Source organism: Rhamphochromis sp. 'chilingali', assembly GCF_963969265.1.
Source record: "Rhamphochromis sp. 'chilingali' genome assembly, chromosome: 11".
In the NCBI taxonomy this organism is placed as follows: Eukaryota; Metazoa; Chordata; class Actinopteri; order Cichliformes; family Cichlidae; genus Rhamphochromis; species Rhamphochromis sp. 'chilingali'.
In genome coordinates this window covers 10,723,063-10,746,153 of record NC_137938.1, presented here as the reverse complement: position 1 = coordinate 10,746,153, position 23,091 = coordinate 10,723,063, and the positions used below count along the sequence as shown (strand labels likewise).

At 39.8% G+C, this 23,091-nt stretch overlaps 1 protein-coding gene across 1 annotated transcript in view; it reads right to left on the bottom strand.

The window, feature by feature from the left end:
- The window catches only part of cdkal1 (CDK5 regulatory subunit associated protein 1-like 1), a 259,938-nt gene that overhangs the window by 12,951 nt on the left and 223,896 nt on the right, over positions 1–23,091 (bottom strand). Inside the window, exons 13-14 of the mRNA XM_080896109.1 lie at positions 11,040–11,123; positions 6,070–6,234 (exon numbers count right to left, since the gene is read on the bottom strand). Coding sequence (XP_080752235.1) covers positions 6,070–6,234; positions 11,040–11,123 — 249 coding nt within the window. The remainder of the gene's footprint in view (positions 1–6,069; positions 6,235–11,039; positions 11,124–23,091) is intronic.

Genomic DNA, 23,091 nt, shown 5'->3' with positions numbered 1-23,091 from the left:
CTGTATTTATATAGCGCTTTACTAGTCCCTAAGGACCCCAAAGCGCTTTACATATCCAGAAAATGAACTCCTACAGAGAAATACTGACTTTTGTGCGAGCTCCGTGTCTGTGTGCATCACCACTGCTTCTTTTACACACACGCAATCATCACATAAACAAAACAGAAGCACCTCATACAGCCCGCGGCCAGTCAGAGTCTGCCAGGCACACTGGGGAAGACAGCATAAGCAAGTATGTGCTTAGAAATGTGTATGTATAATAATCAACATGTGTGTATAAGCTTTCTTTTACCATTGACTACTGCTATATGCAAGTGTGTCTGAGTTTACGTGCTATAAACACTATGATGCAAAGCAAAGGCAATCCCACCCACACGCTCTGTACTAAAACCCCTTTTTTTCTAGTTGCATTTAGAAGATGTATTTCAAAAACTACAAACTGACCAGATGCCTTCTCTTACTGGGAATTTACATCGAATGTAAAGAAGGAGAGAGAGAAAAAGCTGGCAAATTTCAACTCCATTTCTGTTATCCTGCCAATTTGTGGTTATGGAGGAACATTGTTCACTACCTAGATTCTTCCCTCTTTCCCTCCTCCAGATCTCTCCCTTTTACATTCTGCCTTCCATACAAGCTGTCAATTTACTCTCTTGAGGGAGCAGAGCAGTTTTCTTCTCCCTCTCTATTCTCTTGGTCTTCTTGAGGAAATATGCTGTGAAAAGAGCTGATTATTATATGGCACTCCAAGCTCCTTCTCTGAGTCTTGATCTCTCCATCTCACTCACTCTCTCGCCATCATTCCTGCTTTATTTTCCAGTCTCTCTCTCTCTCTCTCTCTCTCTCTCTCTCTCTCTCTCATTCAACGCCTTAATTTCGTCTGCAGATGAGGACTGGTGAAGAAACTTTTTCCTTCACCATGATGTACTTTCTTTGCTATTGTGTCTCACCAAAAGACTCATTACTGTCCTTCCCCTCATGTTGAAAGTGCTATTTGTGTGAATGAAGGACTAACAGGTGTAGAGAGAGTAACAGAGAGAGAGACCGAGAGACCGGGAAAGAGAAGGAAGATGTGATCCATCTCAATAAAAGAAAAAGTATGGTGTCATTAATGCTTTTTATTACATGGTGGGAAAAAAGCACACTTAGCAGTTTATAGATCTTAAGGTGGCCGACATGAGGTTCAACAATACACACAAAAAGATCTATACATAAGGTGATGATCTTCCTCTCTCTGTAGAAAATCAAAAGTGTTTCTTGTCCAGTGTTTAAAGCAAAAAAACACAATTTACTACACTTTGGGATTAGTTACACAATAAAACCAAAACGTCCAACAGAGGTTTTGTGTTTTCTGTGGATTTTGCCTCATCTGGTCCATAAAAGCATCGTCACAGACACATATTCTTTGCAAAAAAATTTGGGGATGCTTTTGGATCACTATTAATTTATCCACATTACACATCCATCCGTAACTGTAATACATTGTTGATATATTCACACATCTCTGCACCTATTAAACCAACTCATTCACCAGTTTTGGGCAACTAAGCCACATTCATCCAAATATATCTGTCGCTTTTTCCCAGCTATCCACGCAGGCTTTCATATCCTATTCTTCAATAAATGCATCCATCTATCCATCTGGCCATGATGCTTTGTCCTCACACACATCACTACATGCTGGCTTTTGTGCATTCATTACTCTCCATTTCTGACATGAAAGACATCTCACTTTGGACATTACAGACCTCAGTCCTTTCCCCTGCCAATCTGCCACTTTCTTTTTCTTGGTTTTTTTGCCTTACATTGCTCCTCTGCATCCTAGATGAAACGACAAAGCTCAGATTCTTTCCTTCTATCAGCCATCCAGCTATCATGCACGTCATCACACACAGTCTCTTATCCTGCTCTTTTTTTCCTTTTGCCATAAGCCTGCAATTATAGACCCTGCCACAAGACACAGGAGTGAATATGCGCCTTACTGCAATCACTCGTTCGTCTCTTACTCCACCTTTTTCTGCAGTGGACTCAGCTGCAGACACTCACTGTTGCACCTCTCTCTCGACCTCATTTGTACACATTGAAAACAATATAAACCAAAAAAAATCCAAATTTTAATTAATCACTCCATAACGAACTCCACCTGCTGCCACTGTGCTTCTACCTCAGCCCTTTTCCCCATTACTGTTTCTTACAGAATGGCTTCTTGAAACCACTTCTGATGAGGCTTCAGTGAACAGTAGGTCAACTGTATCAAGTGAAGGGTCAGATGCATCTCTCGGGTCATGTGTCAGGTATTTAGTGGATTTATAAAGAATATAGCTTTCAGATACTGTTCACCTGCTATATTTATATATGTTTTTTCTTAACTTTGGAATTTTTAATAGACTCAACAAAATGGGAAAACATTTTGTATACTCGTACAATAAGCCTGTCTTTTCCAGACACTATTGTTTTTCCCAGAGAGTAGGTCGATTACTACGCTCCGCTTAAGTGCAACTCAGTACCATTAAGAGCTGACAATGCAGGTCATCAGGATTGCAGATCGTCAGTATCACTGGAGATTTTACTTAATATAACTCAGTGCTTAATTGCAAATACACCATGGAAAGCAGAGAAGCATAAACGGAACTTTTCAAGTTCAGACACAATATTTAATTAAGACAAACACTAATGTTTGCCTCTGTTTGTCTTTTAGCTTGATTTCTTAGTTGCCTTCCTTCAGTTCATTTGATACTTCTCCAAATAAATTCTCTACATTTTGTTGTCATTTGCTAAGTCCTTGACTTGCTCAAGTACCAGCAAGTCAAGACAGTCAAACTCAAAAACCTTCACAGCAGCAGTTTTGTTTGCAAAGGGATATAAAAAAAAATAAAAATAAAAATAAAAAATCAATGTTTCCTATTCAGCTACTGCAATTCCAAAAGATTCTCTCTCTTCTTCCTTCTGTCAAACTCAACCTCTTAACATAAATTCTCTTCTACTTCTCAGTGACCTTATCTCCCTTCTCACCTTAAAAAATTCCAGAATTTCACCTTGGGTAAGGGAATAGCTGGAAATATATGTATTTGCCCATTAAGCATGAAAAACAGTGTGCAGGTAGAGTGCTGGGTTGTTGCTGGATCTGAATGGGCATTCAATATGTGAATATTTCCAAAAGTTAGCACAATCGACCCACAATTAGTCTGTGTTGCACTATTTACACCATTTATATATGTGCAGCCCTGTTTGTTTTTAACCATTACTTAGTGATAACGATCAAGTATGGACATCTAACAGTGCCCGTCTCGTTAAAATGAGTCAAAGTTCCATGAATCCGAGTTTAATCAAGCTTAGGGATGCTGGAGTGTAACTGCCTCCTCTACAGAGGTTTTCGAGAAAACAAGTTACCAGTAGACGTTTGGGTAAACTGGCTCTATACAGGCCCATCGTTTCATTTTTGAAGGGATTATTGGTGTGTTGTTTTTTTGTTTTTTCATTTTCTTTTAGTGCTGCCTGAGGTGATTTTGGTTCATCTATCTTGAAGTGTGATCTGATGTGTGTGTGTATGAATTTATGGGCAATCCACATGTTTCTTTAGTGTCCAACAAAATAAGGCCTGGATTATTGTGTAAGATTTTCTTTTGGAAGACTGCAAGCGTTTGAGAATGAAGCTGGGTGAGGGGCGAATGCTTGTGTGCTGGATGACCTGCGGGATTCATAAAGCTAGTAGTTTTACAAGGCCTAGTCTCCTCTTCTGAACTTTTTACTGCTGAGTGACGTGCCACTTGGCTTCCTGTGAAATCCTTCTTTTCCCTTTCTTTTTGATCTCAGTTTCTGCTCTCCATTTCTCTTTCTGCTTGCTTTCCTCTTCATCCATGCCCCCTCCCACCATGTCTCTGTCTGTTCCTTTCTTCCCCTCCCTCTACGTCTGGCAGTAAAGGCTGATGGAGTGTGAAATTAGAAAGTGTATCATATTCTGCTCTGTGGCTCCATGTCCTGAGCTATAAGCTATAGCTAGTCAGAGTGAAAAATAACATGCAGTGAAACAGATACATTAACATGGTTTTGTGTGTACATGTGCGTGTGTGTGTACATGTGCGTGTGTGTGTGTGTGTGTTGAAAAGGACAGTTTAGCCGGCCTGCAGCTTATCTGAAATTACTTATCTCACGGATGATACACTGGGGCTTCTTCCTAAACTACAGGACTGAGCATGGATTCAAATTATGGACAAACATAAATACACACCTGACTCAGTTGCTGAGTGCACACAATTTGAATAGCGTGTTGTAAACAAAATTTTAATAGTTTTGATAAAGAAAGTGCACAGAGTGAGATATAGATCCTCTCACTAATTGAAAAAGACAAGACCCCAGTATTTGATCAAATACATCCATAGTCCCAAGAAAGAGTTTGCAGACCAAGATTTCTGTACTTACTGCTGATACAATATATAACCTTCATCTGATTTGCAAAATACATAAAGAACTGAGTGTAAGATGAAGTCCACACCACACTTTATGAGCAATGAACGCATCCTAATCCTGATTTTAAACATTTTTTTGCGACTGTAATTATCTGTTAGGTGTACCTGCTGCACATTACATTTGCTTCCAACACAACTCACCGTCTCAGGTTCACTATTTGTTCCACCTTGGACAACTATCAGTTTGCTTACAGTGTAGCTTACAAAGAGCAACCTACAAACCTTGTTCCCAAGATGCTGTAGCTGATTTGTTCAGAGCACTATCCACCAAGTGGCTATTAGAACAGGAACCAGTAGTACCACATCATGTGAGGTGGTCTTAATAAAAGGGAACACTGGGTCGTGAAAGTATATCGTGGAGTCAGTTAAACTTCAGGGATATATATGTGTCCACTTTGGAAGCATAAGTCACTTTCACCTGCTTTGGTGCAAATTAAAGTGACAGCAGTTGCACAGGAGGCTCAACAACAAAACCTCCAAAAAATAAAATAAAAAAGGAGAATGTCTTTGGAGCCATAGACCATTGTTACTTTTCTTGCCATTCTTGGTATTATGGGAAAGTACCTGCAACCCATTCACATTGCACAAGTGTTCCACCTCTTGCAGTAGGACATTTTCATTGGCGCCAGAAGCTTTTTGTGTCTCCCAGCACCGTCTCAAGAATAGGGAGTAAATACTGTACACAAGAACAGCTGGACAGGTCTGTAAAAGTGCATCAACCAAGCACCAAGACCCAAATCTGCTCTTTTGTACAAGGAGGAGCAGGAGGAGCTCTACCAGAACCCTACAAAATTCTTCAGTAACATGCACACATGTAACCTACTGTGTTAGCATACGGTGCCGTGTACATATTCGCACCGTGCAGTGAGCACTCCTGTGCACAGATCATAATAAAGGACCAAGAACCCTCATGCCGCCCTCACGGAGGCCGATTCTGATAGGCTGAGTAGAAACATGCACAAGTAGCCTGCTGCATGCATTTTATGTCTCCTCCTGTTTCTCATCACATAAAGCAGCAGATACCATGCCTTGTTGCTGGCTCAGTGCCCTTCTATGGTCATGTCCAGCTCTCCTTCACACTCCTGAGACTGTGCTGAGACACAAAACGTCTTGTGAAGGCATGTGCAGAAGTGCAATCCTGGAGGAGCAGGTCTGCTTGTGCAGCCTGAATGGGCTGTAGGTATGGTCACATTGACACACTAGCCTAAAGCGAAAGTAGAGAGAAATTAGTCAGGAGGGAGAAGGAGAGAGCACTGATCTGTAGCCAACATGCACAAAACTTCCCTTTTTGGGAGTTGTGTTGTTTTTGCCTCTCCAGTGGACCAGAGCAGGGATAATGGACTCACAGTGATTTATACTTTGTAACTTGACACATTGATATCCCTGAAGTTTACCTTATATTGTGTTATACTGTGATCACCTGGTGTTCTTCATTTTTTGAACAAGTGTGTTTTTGGTATACTGTATATGAATATTTGAAAGACGATATCTGTTTGTGCATCCATTTAAAAATGTCATAGCACCATAATGAGTGACTGACAAGACAATGACACATCTAGGCATTAATTTAATTACTGTAACTGTAAGCATGCATGTATGTGCTTACCTGCAGCAGACCAGACACCTCTCCTTTCTGAAGCGGCATGGCAATGGAAGGAGTGAACGGCTTACTTTCCTCTACTGGTTTGCCTTTCATGAAGTGTTTTCCTGCCTCATAGACGTCCACCACAATCATCTTTCCTTTAAACTCCACCCTTTTAGGTACCAGCACCTGCAAATCGGAGGACATCATAACTGACTTCACTGCAAAAAAATACACAAATAAAAAACACTTTAAGGCAAAAATTCTAACAACTCCATATTGCTAAAATTTCAAGGTAGAATTTAATGGATTCAAATTGTGTTGTTTGCCGCTTAGTCGCCTTCTGTGGAGTACATGGAAGATAACTAAAAGACTTTACTGTGGCTGACATAAAAAAGCAGACCTATATAACCGTCCACTCCACCAGATAATGTTCCCTGGTTCTTTACATCTGTCAACCTCCATATTGATTTAGCCAGTCCACGGCGTCACAATAAAAACCAACGACGACGACAGCGGAAAAAAACAAACAAACCCCCCCAACTGAGTGCTTTCAGTTCCATTTATGGAAGACCTCAAGGTCGACAAGTACAGGAACAGCTGGGCGCTAAACCAGAGGGAAGGATTTGCTGGTTTGTCTTATTATTTCACCATGGCAACTGCACATCTTAGCTGATCACAGCAGGAAGGAAAGGGAAAACAAAGAGTTATAATTACGGATTCATGTGGAAGGGAATTTGTTCTTAATGACTTATTCCTGTAAATAAAGACTGTATGAAAATACTTTTTCCTTCAAAGACAATTTCAAACTAGCTACAAAGTCAACAAGCTGATAATGATGTATGGTGTATGATTATCGTGCCGATTTACTCCCTTTCTTCGGCTCTTCTTTTCAGATTCAGTCGTTTTATGTAGTAAACACTAATTAAATGATTTGGTGTGCGTGCATTTTTGAAGGATGTCAGGCAGTTATAAAAACTTCTTAAATTCTAATCGCTGCAAAAGTGTGACTTTCTTTGTGAAGAAGGCATCATTTTTTATCAAGCTTTGTGAACACCATAGGAGAATAATAGCAGATGTAAATCCATCCACCTAGATGGTTTACATCTGACACTACACAATAACCTTTGAAAAAGTTGTTTGAGAACTTGTTAGCATATTATTATACATCATCAAAGATAAAGATGATGTACAAAATGAATAATGATGATAATAAGATGGCATTTCACTGATCCTTGTCCCTGCTATAAGTCTTGTAACGTTTTTGTTTAATCCTTTCCAAGGACAGATCAGAGTTTGGGTCATCAGCCTCAGACATGCTGGGAATTCAATGTCTTGTACACATTGGCTTCAGCAAAGCGCTGACGTGCCGACTCGGATCATCTGGTGGTCCGTCTAACCATTACACTACTCTGCAGGGCTTAGGCACTGACTGAGCAGAGAATAGCGTATGAACTGGAGGAGAGATTGTTACTGGTCTGATGGCAGAGGCACGCCTGCCTCAGTGTTAATCTGTCAGCCTTCATCCAGCTGGTAAAATATGATAGGAGACGGAGTGCTGGCCAAACAGACACAAAGCCAGCACGACGTCTGCCCAATCAACACACCTGCTGCTCAACACTCTGACCACAGAGAGAGGCTGTGTGTGTGCGTGTAAGTTACCAGCAGCCAGACTGTGAGTGGAGAGGTGAAACCGCAGGGCTGTGGAAGAGATAGCTGTCTTTGTGTGTGTGTGTAGGTGAGGGTCATTCGTTGCCCATTACATAGTGATTAAATGATGAAAGAGCTTGTCTGATTTCATTGGAAACCCCCTCTCCTGCTGCCTCACTCAGACACTAACACACACACACACACACACACACACACACACACACACACACACACACACACACACACACAGGTGGGTTGGGTACCTATTACAGCCGTCAGGATAGATATCCATCTGATGGTGTCAAAGTGAAACTAGGCCATTTGTTCACTCTCACACCTCTCTCTTCCTTATTCCTCATTTCCTTCAGCCCGCACATCCTCCTCCTTTCCTTTCCTCTCAAACTCACTATTTCTTTTACAGTTCAACTACCTTAACTTCCCTTTCTCGTCATCCATTATTCCATCCATTTACACTTTTATTGCTACACAATCTTTTTAGAATAATTAGATCTGTATGGATCAATATGGTAAGAATTAAAGTGAGGCTGAACTCACAACATCTGTAATGTATAATGTGTATGAACTGGAGATCAGTGAGCTGCCTTAATGGTCCCATATAACGCTCCTTTTGGACAAGTTAATGTCTCCTGAATGTATCTGTTATGTTTCAGGTCACCACCTTTTGTTTTCTCTGCCATGTGTCTATTAACCTCTCTGTTTTAGACGGATTCCAAATGAAGCTGGTTGTAACTTTCAGTCTGTTGCCCATGACCCCTTTCATGCCCTTTTCCTGTGACTTACCTACTATTGCTATGAACACCTGGGTTAAAACAGAACCAATGTGTTTGCAGTGAGACTCATAAAAGTGAGCGTGTAAGAGGAAGAGCCGGTGCTTTATGAGCACTCGTTTCATAAACATCACCTAAGGCTACGTCCGTCGTTTTCTCTCCATTTTGGCCTCCCGTCCACACCGACACGGAAATGGTGGAAAATCACAGCTTTTGATGGAAAACGCAGCTTTTTGAAAACGCTCTCGAAAATGCGTACATTTGAAAACGGTGCTTTCGCGTCGCAGTGTGGACAGCGAAAACGGAGAGTTTCTAAAACAATGACGCATGTTAGTCATGTGATGCAGTCATGTGACCAATTAAACTAAGATAGCGGAGGGCATTATACAGCAGTTGTTTTGCTTGCTCTCAGTTTTAACAGCCCTATTAAATATTAATATCAGTCTGTGCATGCTCCAGATAGCTTTTCTTCAAATTCTTTAACTCTCACTCGCTTTTGCAACTTTGTAGTTTTGTGTTACTCGCAGCAACAACTCCACCTCATTGTTAATCCATTTAAAAAACTCTGTGCTTTTCCTCATCATTTTTCGGGAAAGCAAATAAGCGGCAGACAGAAATGTGGCACGTCGAATCTTCTTTCGTTTCACGCATGCGCAGGACTGGAACGTAAGCGTTTTCGGCCGTTTCAATGTGGACGCACAACTCTGTGAAAACGACTGAAAACGCTAGTGTGGATGCGGACAAAAACACCATTTTCAAATCTATCCGGGCTAGTGTGGCTGTAGCCTAAGTCAGCGGTCCCCAACCTTTATGCCCGACATTATTTTCCACGGACCGGCCTTTAAGGTGTCGCGGATAAATACAACAAAATAAAACTAGTACTGGTACCGAAAAAAAGAAGATTTATTCATAACACACGTGAAAAGACCCAGGAAAACCGAGTTAACGATAAAAACGATAACAAAATAACGCTGAAAACCGATAAAAACCCTGAAAACCACACATTTCACACCTGAGCCTCAACTCTCGCGGCCCGGTACCAAACGACTCACGGACCGGTACCGGTCCGAGGCCCGGGGGTTGGGGACCGCTGGCCTAAGTGACAAAAAAGCTTGATTTTATCAAAGAATGTTGTAGTTACAAACTTATTAAATGGCTATTTTGCAGCAAAATTAGGGATCACTTTGTAAATGATGGGAAGCACGACATCCCACTACAAGTTACTGGCAGCTAATTAAACTGTAGTCTTACACGTGGGCTCTTACAGCTATAAAAATGCAAAAATTCTTCAGGAATGATTTGAAGAAGATGACTGATTTCCAGGTGTTCCCTTTCCCAGCATTCCCAGTCTAATTCATACCAAGCATCTGTTTGATGTGCTGAAAAGACAAGTGTGATTCATGGAGTGTGCACCTCACCACTTACGGGACTTATGGGACTATTGCCTGTGGAGTCTGTTTTAACAGCACTAGAGCGTCCCAAACTATTTTAGGCAAATGTTTAAAGTGTTTGCATGTTCAGCAGGAGTATGGATATTTCAACACAAGAGGGTCAGAGATTGTGCTTAAGTACGGTCAGCTGACACACATGCCAAGACATACACAAATCCAGGCACGCATTAAGGAGTGCGCACTCATGCAACGCACACATGAACCGAGTAACACTTGTAACTGAAGTTTATAGCCTACAGAAGAAAGTGCAAAGGAGGAGGAGAAGAGGGGAGGAGAGGGAAGTGGAAGGGAGGAAAAATTATTACCATCCTTTGCCCTCCCTGCTAATAAAAAGCATAACTTCAAACATGTTTCTGATGATGGTTAAAGCAGGAGGAAATTGATTTATTTGAAGATGTTTTAAAGTGGATTTTTCACAGGTTGAGAGGGTCTTTGAAGCCATGCAAAGGTATATGTGTGTGTGAGGTTGCAGGATGGAATGTTCATGTCTTTAGGGCTGACCTTAATGTTAGTACAGTTAAAAAAAAAAATAGTACTGCTGCTATCAGCCTCCAAATGCTGCCATGACCACCGCAGGGTGTATGTGTGTATTTGTGAGTGTGCTTGATATTACAACTAACCTAGTTTACTCAATACAAGCTCAAATATTTGACACCTAATGTGACTAGTCCTGAGACATGAAGAAGAGTTGGAAAAGTTTCACACTGAAAAAACATATTCGTTAAATTATTGATTAATTTGCCTTTCCGCTAGAGTTTTCTATGGAGGAAAGTGTATGTGGAGAGCATCTTAAGCATTATTGATGCATACAGTGCAAGAGCTTGGCTAAATGGTTCTTTAGCAGACAAGCTATTCATAAGTCTGTGCACTTAGATTAAATTTTCACTATCAAAATATTTTTTTAAATATTACCACACTAAAATTCACACTTTTTATTTGGTAGAGAACAATTAAATTCAGCAAAGGCACAGCTCACAGTTATCCTCACTGGCTCCTTGAGATTGCATTTAAGAAATATATTTGATATATAAACGGTGAGAAACAAACACGATTTATGGATTCTGTGCTTGAGTCGTTGGTTAATGTATCTGGACAATAACCTTACCTGTTCGTAGTACTTGTTGTGAGCCACATAGTATTGGGAATCAAATGACTCCTCTGTCACCAACACATGCTGTCTCTCCCCTACCTGCACAGACAGAGGGAGGAAGAGTGAAAAGGAGAGAGAAAGAAGTTATCCAATGGATTTACTCAGACAAAAAGGAAAAATTGTACTATAATAAAGGTGGACATCAATTAACCACTCACAATAAACAAGCTGTAAAGCCATTTGATTTAAGCTCATCCAATAAAACTGTGCTAGTTTTGCTGAAAAAGAACACATTTACTGCTGCAGCGTACACATGCACAGCAGACGTTTATGAATGTCTGCCGTGCATAGATGCGTTGGCTATGGGGTTGCAGTTTTTGTTACATAGGCCGCGTTTCTTCTTCAGTTTTAATTAAAGCAAGCTTCCTCAGTCAAGCTTCTATTCACGGAGATCCAATATTCAATAAAAGCTTTGCTCTTTCACGTTTTTTTCAAGTTTTATGTTAGTGCCCGCTGTTCACCTTTTAATTAAAATCTCAAGGTTTCAGAGCCACTTCAGTTTTAGTGCTTTGCAAAGAGATGGCGAGCACTATTCAGTTCAGAAAACTGCATTTAAAAAAGAAGAAGAAGAAAAAAAAGTCTACACACGATGCAATTCAGATGCATACAGAAAACAGTCTATTCAGGACATCAGAAAATCAAATACTACAAGGTCTCCCCATCTGGCAATTTAGTGTCGGATGAAATGAGAGAAAGCACATTTTTGTGGAGGAATGTTGTTGACTCTCCGAAGGATTCATAGAAGAGTAGAATAACTTTTTTGAAAGTTCTACAGGAAAGAATAAAATCTATTTAGGACTAGTTTTCTTACCAAAAAGGGGGAAGCGTTTCCACATTTGAACAAGAATCAATTCATCACAGTTTCTGTGCTTCATGACTATATATACGCCCGTACATTTCCTAAACGGCTAATTCATTTTAAACATAATTTAACAGGTATAAATTATGCATTAATACTTCCCTTCATCTCTGACGTAACTTTGGCCAGTATCACCTTTAGGGTCATCTTCTTGGACAGCCGTGACTAAAAGTGACCAATGGATCAGTAGCTCCACTTGTGTTAAATCCTTGTATTTTCACTCTTCTCTTTATGGTAGACTTGATTAATGCGCACATGCATCACCTGGCATGCAGCCTGTTTCAGTTGCTCCTTTTTCTCCATATTTGAACTTTTAATTATTTTCTTTGTCTTTTACTTAGTATTAGATTGTTTGTTTTCATAGTTTTCTCATACATAATTTCCTGCCTCCTGGAGATTTTTCATGACCTTGTTGTGAAGAGGTTTTTCTATATCATGACTGATCACCACACACGCGTCTTGAGGATTTCCAGGCCGGTTTATGTTGCCAAACACAGCACAATGTACCAAACTGTGGATGTCCTAATGTTCACACCGTCTCTCAGATGGATTTGTTTTCTTTTTGCAGGCTAAGACAACTTGCACTGATATCTGCTTCGACTTGGGGTTCACAGAAGTACTTTTTAAAAGCCAACATGAGAGTTTAAACCGAAGCCAGGCTTTGATCTTCTAATTAATGAAAAAACAATAATGAAAAAAGTAGCCATACTTTTTAATTTAACAGTTTTGAGTAAACTGTCCATTTCATTTGAGCCCATGAAAACAGGCTGACAGCATTCAGGGCTTAAAGCAACACTGTGCAACTTCAACTGTGAGAAAAGTGTCACCGTTTAAACATTTTTGGACCTAACTGCATTTGAAAATGTTTCAAATTCAGGTGTCCTGTGGGTAGCATTTGCATTTTAACTCTGTCAGTGATGAGACCTTTACTCAGAGTATGCTGACTGATCATTTCCTTAGCAAAATGTCAGAGCCTTAGAAGTCATGGCTCTGACATATCGCCCAAGGTATTTCCATTTTTGCAGACGTCCATATTCTGCGCTCTCTTCTTCCTTTTTTTTTCCCCCCATGTTTCCCCTTTTTCTTACATCCCTCTCTACTGTCTCTGGGCTGTCTCTTTGTTTTCAGCCACTTCCTCTCATCATTGACTGACTCTCACAGAGAACACCTGCAGAGGATGAGACAGACTCAAAAAGCAATCAAATAAATTGTTTTTATTTGAAGGGTTTTATTTTCAGGGGGAGAAGTGGGTAAAAAAAACAAACATAAGACCATTATTACTGGACAGCAAGCACTCAATTGTTGCCTTTCTTAGTGCACTTAAACTGAAAACAAAATATTTTTCCAGGAAGATAAAAAATACCTTTTATTTAGTCATAGTCAAATTCTCCTTTCCCCTTCAAGTACATTACAAAATTATAAATATAAAATTTATGTGGAAATGTATGCACACACACTAATGTTGCCTGAGTGCATCTAAAAAAGAAAGTATTGTTGAAAAAGTTATTTTTTGTAATTTAATTGATAAAAATGTAATTTTCATGGAGTCTAAGTGCATATGTCAAACTTCTCTTTAATTTTAATTTTGATTGAACCCTGGTATCTTTAATTCAGCTTTTCAACACATTACTGCTCAAACAGTAAAATACTGTGTAGCTTAATTTAGCTCTGTACATGCAAACACAATCTTGGGGAAGACTGCAAACTTGACAGTGGCCCAGATGACCATCATCAACACCGTCTAGAAGGAAGGCGAGCCACAGAAGGTCATTTCAAAAAAGGCTGACTGTTCACAGTGCTGCATGGAAAACTAAGTGGTAGAGGAAAGTGTGGCAGGAAAAAGTGCACACACAAGCAACAGGGATGACCGTAGCCTTAAGAGGACTGTCAAGAAAAGTCGATTCAAGAACACGGGGAATGAAGCCACAGATGGGTAGGAATGTGGCTAAACTGTCACATTACCAATGTCAAGCCACCCCTGAACCAGAGACAACGTCAAAAGTGTCTAAGTACTGAACTGCTGCTCAGTGGTCCTTTTTAGATGAAAGTAACATTTTAAGTCAAGGAAATCAAGGTCCTATAAACAGTCTTAAGGTCCTACGGCAGGATAATTCAAGCTAGTGTGAAGTTTATTCATTCTGTACTGATTTAGGGTCCCATGTGGTCATCTTCTAATGGTGGTGAAGGTTTACCCACTATGTATGATCAAGTCAAAAAGTCAATGTTGCAACCTACTGGAGGTTTCAGAGCATTTCATGCATTCTTTCGCTGACAAGCTTCATAGAGATGCTGATATCTTTTCCAGCAGGACTCAACACTTTCTCACAGTACCAAAACTGCTGACCAACTTTTACTGTACTTGATTGACCTTTATATTTACCATTTTGAATTAAATAAAAAATAAATAATGTAAATATTGTAAGGAGTAGTTCCAAAGTAGTTCTCCAGTTATAACAGTTTATGCATGCATTTGTTTTGGCTTGTTTTTTCCTCTCATATCTGCGTATGTATGTGTATTTAGATTTGTATTTACTCCATCTGTTGAAGAACGTCACAGCTTTACAAAGAAGGACTGAATGTCTTTACACAGCATGATGGTTTTTTATTTCACCATCCAGAGAGCAACATCCCAGGATACACCGAAGATCCAGTAAAGATTTGCGGGATCATGTGTTTAATTGATAATTAATCCACATCATAACAAGAACAAGGAGATGACTGTGGCTTTGAATTTTAATCACCATTTTTATCTGTGCCACTAAACATCATCCAAATGATTTTGCTGCTGTCGTTTTCATTTTGAGCAGGAAGACTAATCCGGGCGAGAAGCAGTCGGTGCATGTTGTAGTGGGATACGTAACGTCATTCAGACATAGGTTAGTATTACATTCATGCCCGTCACAGCTTCATTCAGACATTCCCACAATGATGCAACAAACCACTATTACAGAATTATTTAATACGTGCAAGATTTCACAGCACAGCAGCTGATATTTAATGCATTGGGTTAGAGTTTTCTTCGCATGGGGACTACATTTTAATACTTAAAGCAGTCAACTAATAAAAAAAGCAGCTCAAGTATATAAATCACTGATCCCTGTCATCGTGTTCAAATGTCTGCAATTATTTTTTCAGTTATTTACGACATTACGAGTGTACTGTAACTACTGTTACACCATGTGTGTAAATGCATGCACCTCTTTCAATTTGGAGAAGGTTGCTGACGGACTGTGATGTTGTGTGGTGCTGCAGGTATGCAATAAAGAAAGTGACCAAAAAAAAAAAAAAAAACTTTGTCAGAAACAGTATTGTAGTTTCTTCTTTTGAGTCGTAAACCTGAACATCCGCCTTTGGTTTGTTCTGAAATGTTGAAAAGCTCAGTTTGTGTGGAGAAGAATCCTGAACACCACTGTTGAGCAGTGGCTTGTAGACTTACAAACACAACGCTAAATGCCGTTCTAGCAACCATTGTACATTTTATCACAACAGTCTTGCACAGACGCACTCATTTTTACCTCAACTATCCTCTGCACTCATTATCCATCCATATGATTCTTATATACACACACAGTTTATCACACAAACACATACATAAACATACACAATACATAAACGTTGCTCAACTATGACATACGCACAAAGTGGCACACACACGGCTTTTTTGTAGCTACTTGTAGAAAGATAGTTTGTTTTGTTGGCTGCTGAACAATCGCTGTGGGGTGTGATTTAACAGGGCTAAAGAAAGAAGCTCTGATCTTTAGGAGGTTCTCTTTGATTCTTGAAAGATGAAGGGAAAAATCGCCCCTGTTGGTCTGGGTATTTTGTTTTAGCCTCAAAGTAAAAAACAATATAAAAGACTCAAATTTTTAAGTGTTGGCCATGAAACAGAGGGGATTATGGGTGGTTTTGGTTTAATGATTGCAGGGACAAATGTAAAATCAAATCAAGTTATACAAATAAACTGTTCTACACAAGGCATAATTACTTTAGACAGAGTAATAGCTTACAAATGATGAAGACACAAGGAATAGACGCAAGAAAGGTTGGAAAACAAATGAAAAAAGGATCAACATTGAAGAAATTTAGTCAAACTAAGCTAAAACAGAATAGCCTGGGAGCAGATATCAGATCTTTGTCCCAGTCAAAGCCTCTACAAGCTGGTCCAGGTCAATAACTTCACACACACACACACACCAGCACCAGCAGTTTCTTCACCAAGTCAATAAACCTTCCTAACACTCTGTTCGGGCAATGCACTTGACTGTTTTTACAGCAGATTCAAATTGCATTGTGCTTGTTTCTCTGAGCCCTTCAGAACTGCAACAATATAAAGTATATAAGAAGAAATGTGTGGTTTGCTAGCCTGTGGAAACTATCACTGTTTTACCTACCTCCAGCAAGTAAAGGAAAGTGAGATCAACCATAATCTGACAGCTGAATTTACAGTTTGATAATGCATGACTCCAAATAAGCAGTGATTATGTATAATTAAGTAATGACTACTGAATATTTTAGGGGGGGGGGAAATAGAGAAGTTAGCTTAGAAAACAATGCAACAGTTCTGGTTAATCTTAAATATGTCAAACTCTGATTACACACAAATTAAAGCATACACAGAAAAGGAAACGAAGCAATCAATGTCTTTAAGCTTTCAGGGAGGAACTACACTTTGAAAAAACATGTTGGAAATTTCAGTGGTAAAATTAAGTGAAAAGTTCTTTTATAGCTTTTAAAGGAAGTTTGAAAGTCCTTCAGATCTGCCCAGATCTACACACAAACACTCCTGCTAGTAAGAAAAACTGACCATGAATGCATGAATAACTCTTTTAAAGGTGGTTGTGTGTGAAGATTTTTCTGTTTGACGGAAACAGAAAAAATAAATAAATTAAAACCTGGTGCTTGTTAATCCAAAGTAGTCTCCATCCACCTGCCTGAAACTTCAGTGCCTACATGTACATTGGTGGGAACATAGTTTGCAACTGTAAATGTGAAAATCCATTACGGTGGAATTCATTCTTTTAACACAAAATACACAATAACGCCATAATGCAGATTAAATCATACAAAGGGAAACTTCTCATGCTTTTGAGATTATGCATATGATACACAAAAATTATCCTGTAACATTGTCTCTTACAAAACAAGTTCACGGTGACATTTAAAGTGCTTATTGGCTTTTTTTCTTTTAAGTATTTTTCAAGGATTTCAATATTTTGGTGACTATAGATTAGAAATATCCCTGCTGTTGTGAGGTTTTAACTTATACGGATGTTTATACAGACCTGATGAGAGTATTTAATTACACAATTTGGGGCGGGGGACTAAAATGCTGTCTGGAAATTTAAAACCTCCCTATTTCCCTGGATATTTCAGTAAATCATTTGCTGATTTAATAAAACATATACAATAGAGTCAAAGCTGAAGGAAAAATCAGTGTTTGTGCTTATTTTCTACTTGGAACCTTGAGTATCAGTGAACCATTGACCGAGCCATATAATAGTCAAGACTGAAAAACAGCTTGGAACAAGTTGAAGAGCTGGAATACAGCAGAATAGTGACTCTTCAATGACATGCCCATTGTAGAGTCTTTACTTTACAATGCAAAGCTCCTTGAAAGCGACTGTTATTATATGCAGGTACTATATAAATACCGTATTTCCCGGACTACAAAGCGCACCTGAATATTAGCCGCACAAGCTAAAATCAGGGGAAAATCCTGTTTTGTACATACATTAGCCGCACCTGACTAAAAGCCGCAGGTGTTTCAATATTGACTTATCATATGTAAGAGAATATGCACAAAGCGAATTGTCAGGAAAGAGATGGCTGTTTGGAGACACACCCCTTTTATTAATATTTTGAAAAACAAGTTATGGGTACATATTTGCACATGTGCTGTGCTTCATAAATGAGTAACAAATGTAGTACATAACAGTAACCTACAGCACACCAGAAAAATAGATTCGGACTACCTTTTAGGCTCAGGTGCAGTGACACGGCTTTAACAAGAAGAAAATTCAGTCATTCACCACCATCTTCCTGCGCACTAAAACCACCAAAGTCCTCTTCTCCAGTGTCGGAAACGAACAGGCTCAGGATGGCTTCGTCATCCACTCTCAGCTTCTTTCCTTCGTTGTCACTTTCAAAACCAAAGATAATCCTCATTGTCAGTGTCGGAGTCGAACACCCTCTGAAGGGCCGTGGCGGTGTCCTCCTCTTCATCATGCAGCAGTCCAGCCCTTCGAAATCCGTTGGTGATCGTGGATGTTTGCACACTTTTCCACGCTGTCAGAATCCACCGGTAGAGTTGAGCACAACGTGCTTTTCGCAAGTTTATCGCCGCTCATCATCCACGACTCCCGCTGAACGCGTAGCGCTACTTTGAAGTTTGTTTTTCGGGCTACTTGTACGGCACTATGTTGCCTGGCGGATGGACATGTGACCAACATACCACTCTTGAACCCCGATCCTTCCGCCAGGCAACGTAGTGCCGTACAACAGCGGAACAAACAAAACAAATCGTCTTACGATATGACAAAAATCACGGACAATCCATAGAAAAGCCGCACCTGACTAAAAGCCGCAGGATTCAAAGCTTGTGCAAAAAGTAGCGGCTTATAGCCCGACAATTACGGTAAATAAAAATTGCATTTGAAGGTTGTCTATGGAAGAATAATGACGGATTAATAGGAGACAGAAGTATAATGGAAAATCTGTAACAGTTCAGGTTTGGAGTTAGCCACACTAGTTGTAATGGTAAAGGTTAGGGTAAAGAGCTTTGCGGAAAAAATACGTCAATGAGGATCATCACAAATACAGAAAGGGGAGTGTGGATGTGTATGAAGGCCTAGATATCTCCTGGATCATAACAAACTCTCACAATACACACAGGACAAAAGTAGTCACAATAACAACTTGTCCAGCAAAGCACTTTATAAACAGAGTCTAACCCAAGCTCCACTGTTATCATCTTCAATGCCCTGTACCAACACAGAGCAGAGCAGCTATCTGAACGTTACCCCAACAGAGGTCGATTATCTTGTTAATAATTTCACCTCCTCACTACGTACGACTCTGGATACTGTAGCTCCTGTGAAAACTAAGGTCTCTAATCAGAAGTACCTGACTCCGTGGTATAATTCTCAAACACGTAGCCTAAAGCAGATGACTCGTAATCTGGAGAGGAAATGGCGTGTCACAAATTTAGAGGATCATCATTTAGCCTGGAGAAATAGTTTGCTGCTTTATAAGAAAGCCCTCCGCAAAGCCAGAACATCTTACTATTCATCACTGATTGAAGAAAATAAGAACAACCCCAGGTTTCTCTTCAGCTCTGTAGCCAGGCTAACAAACAGTCAGAGCTCTTTTGAGCCAACCATCCCTTTAATGTTAACTAGTAATGACTTCATGAACTTCTTCACAAATAAAATTCTTATCATTAGAGAAAAAATTACCAATAATCATCCCACAGATCTAATATTATCTACAGCTACTCTTAGTACCACTGATGTTCATTTACACTCTTTTTCTCCAACTGATCTTTCTGAGTTAACTTCAATAATTACTTCCTCCAAACCATCAACGTGTCTTTTAGACCCCATTCCTACAAAACTGCTCAAAGAAGTCCTGTCATTAATTAATGCTTCAATCTTAGATATGATCAACCTATCTCTAATAATCGGCTATGTACCACAGGCCTTCAAGCTGGCTGTAGTTAAACCTGGCCTCTGACAGTGGACTCATCTCTGTGCTTGTCCTGCTAGACCTTAGTGCAGCATTTGATGCTGTCGACCATAATATCCCATTAGAGCGATTAGAACATGCTGTAGGTATTACAGGTACTGCACTGCAGTGGTTTGTATCATATCTATCTCATAGACTCCAATTTGTGCATGTAAATGGAGAGTCCTCTTCACGCACTGAGGTTAATTATGGAGTTCCACAGGGTTCAGTGCTAGGACCAATTCTGTTTACATTATACATGCTTCCCTTAGGCAGCATCATTAGAAGACATAGCATACATTTTCACTGCTATGCAGATGACACTCAGCTCTATCTGTCCATGAAGCCAGATAACACACACCAATTAGTTAAACTGCAGAAATGTCTTAAAGACATAAAGACCTGGATGGCCGCTAACTTTCTGCTTCTTAATTCAGATAAAACTGAGGTTATTGTACTCGGCCCTGAAAATCTTAGACATATGGTATCTAACCAGATTCTTACTCTGGATGGCATTACCTTGGCCTCCAGTAACGCGGTGAGGAACCTTGGAGTCATTTTTGACCAGGACATGTCCTTCAACGCACATATTAAACAAATATGTAGGACTGCTTTCTTCCATTTACGCAACATCTTTAAAGTTAGAAATATCCTGTCTCAGAGTGACGCTGAAAAACTAGTTCACGCATTTATTACTTCCAGGCTGGACGACTGTAATTCATTATTATCAGGATATCCAAAAAACTCACTGAAAAGTCTTCAGCTAATCCAAAATGCTGCAGCAAGAGTGCTGACAGGGACTAGAAAGAGAGAGCATATTTCTCCTGTTTTGGCTTCCCTTCATTGGCTTCCTGTTAAATCCAGAATTGAATTCAAAATCTTGCTCCTCACATACAAGGTCTTAAATAATCAGGCCCCATCTTATCTTAATGACCTTGTAGTGCCATATCACCCTATTAGAGCACTTCGCTCTCGCACTGCAGGCTTACTTGTTGTTCCTAGAGTATTTAAAAGTAGAATGGGAGGCAGAGCCTTCAGTTTTCAGGCCCCTCTTCTGTGGAACCAGCTTCCAGTTTGGATTCAGGAGACAGACACTATCTCTACTTTCAAGATTCAAACTTTCCTTTTTGCTAAAGCATATAGTTAGGGCTGGACCAGGTGACCCTGAATCCTCCCTTAGTTATGCTGCAATAGACGTAGGCTGCCGGGGGATTCCCATGATGCATTGAGTTTTTCCTTTCCAGTCACCTTTCTCACTCACTATGTATTAATAGACCTCTCTGCATTGAATTATATCTGTTATTAACCTCTGTCTCTCTTCCATAGCATGTCTTTTATCCTGTCTTCCTTCTCTCACCCCAACCGGTCGCAGCAGATGGCCGCCCCTCCCTGAGCCTGGTTCTGCCAGAGGTTTCTTCCTGTTAAAAGGGAGTTTTTCCTTCCCACTGTCGCCAAAGTGCTTGCTCATAGGGGGTCATATGATTGTTGCGTTTTTCTCTGTATCTATGAAGCGCCTTGAGGCGACTTTTGTTGTGATTTGGCGCTATATAAATAAAATTGAATTGAATTTACAGAGAAAGGCTCTTTAGACAGCTTAATATTCTTGTTGATTAACTTTGTTTGTTTGCCTTAAGGCTCTGAATCAGACCCGTAAAGTGTTCTTGGCCTTGTAATGTCCACTGTCCTCTCTCAGAGCTAAGGGAAGTGTTGGCAGTTTTTACCCAAGCAGAATGCTTCATGTCTGCATCAAATCTACAAGCCCCCTCCAGGTCCTCTCCAGCACTCACAGAACTCATCAGACCAAAGCTCTCTCATGCATGTGAATACAATTTAAAAAAGAGACTTTAATAACATTGAGCTGGTGATTCAAAGGAAACAACTGTTAAACAGAAGGGAATAAAAAAAATAATTTTTTAGCAAGAAGACTAAAACCCACAATAAAGGAAATGTGCAAAATTAGTAGAACTAGTACAACCCCAATTCCAAAAATGTTATTAAAAAAATAGAATTCAATGATTTACAGATCTGGTAAACCCATATCTAGTTCACAGTAGAACATAAAAATCAAGTATTTAAACAGACAATTTAGTATTTCATTAAAAAGTATTTGCTAATTTTAAATTTGATGCCAGCAACACATCTCAGGAAAGCTGCGATGGGAACGATAAAGGCTGGAAAAATAAGTGGTACTAAAAAGAAACAGGTTGAGGAACATTTTATAACTAATTTGGTTAATTGGCAACGGGTCAGAAACATGAGGAGATCTAAATCAGAGATTAGATTAGAAATCTCCGTATGCTGACAAGGCTAAACGTCAGCGCAGGATGCCTGTAATCTTCAGGCGACACTGCTTGAAAAACAGGCATGGCTCTGTCATGGAAGTGCATGGGGGTCAGGAACGCTTCCGGAAATCGTTGTCTGATCACAGTTCAATGTCCCATCCACAAATGCAGGATACATTTCAAAAGCACTGCAAAGGCAAATTGGAAAAGTGTTCTGTGGACAGACAAATTGAGATGTTAAATTCTCTTTTAGAAAACATGAATGTTGCATCCTTGAGACTAAAGAGGCAAAAGGACCATCCGGCCTGCTGTCAGCGCAGAGTTCTCCAATGGTTTTAGAATAACACATGCTCCCTTCAGAGAATATCTTTTTCAGGGAAGGCCTCATCCTAAATCGCATACTCCTGCCATTACAACATCATGGCTTCGTAGTAGAAGAGTCCAGGTGAAGTACTGGCATGCCTGGAGAATATACCCTCTACTGGTTCAACACATGGACCCCCTAGGGGAGATTTTTTACTAGGTAAAAATCCAGAAACTGATGTTATATGATCGATAACATACACAAGTCTGCAACTGCTAGCATTCCCTAACTGAATGATTGAATTCTGCCACGTGTATGGGTCTGAACACATATGCATAACTGTGTGTGACTGTGTGAACATCGTTTTTGCGCCACAAAATCCAGCCAAGACTGTTGAGCAGCTTGAATCCTATATCAGATGAGAATGTGACAACATTTCTCTCCCAAAAGTTCAGCAACTGGTCTGCACAGTTCAGAGACTTTTATGCACTGTTGTTAAAAGAAGAGGGGTTACTACACAATTGTTAATATGTGTGCAAATTTAAAAAGTGTTAGTGTTTGAACTTTGAATGCTACAAAATGCTGGTTACGCTTGCACCAAGAACACAGACTTTCCAAGCCTGAAGGACGGCATCCTTGCTGTTCTCCCATATAACAAAGCAAAGTTCTTTATAGTTTTCTTGAATGCTGAGGTCATAATATGTCTTGTGTCAAACAAGGACTTTCAAGAAGTTTCACAGAGTCTTTACTAAAGAATTGAAAGCATGCGAAGGTTAGCGCAAAATCATCACAATAACAATGAACAGGTTTGGTATTCAGTGTCAGTTTTGGTAACATGTT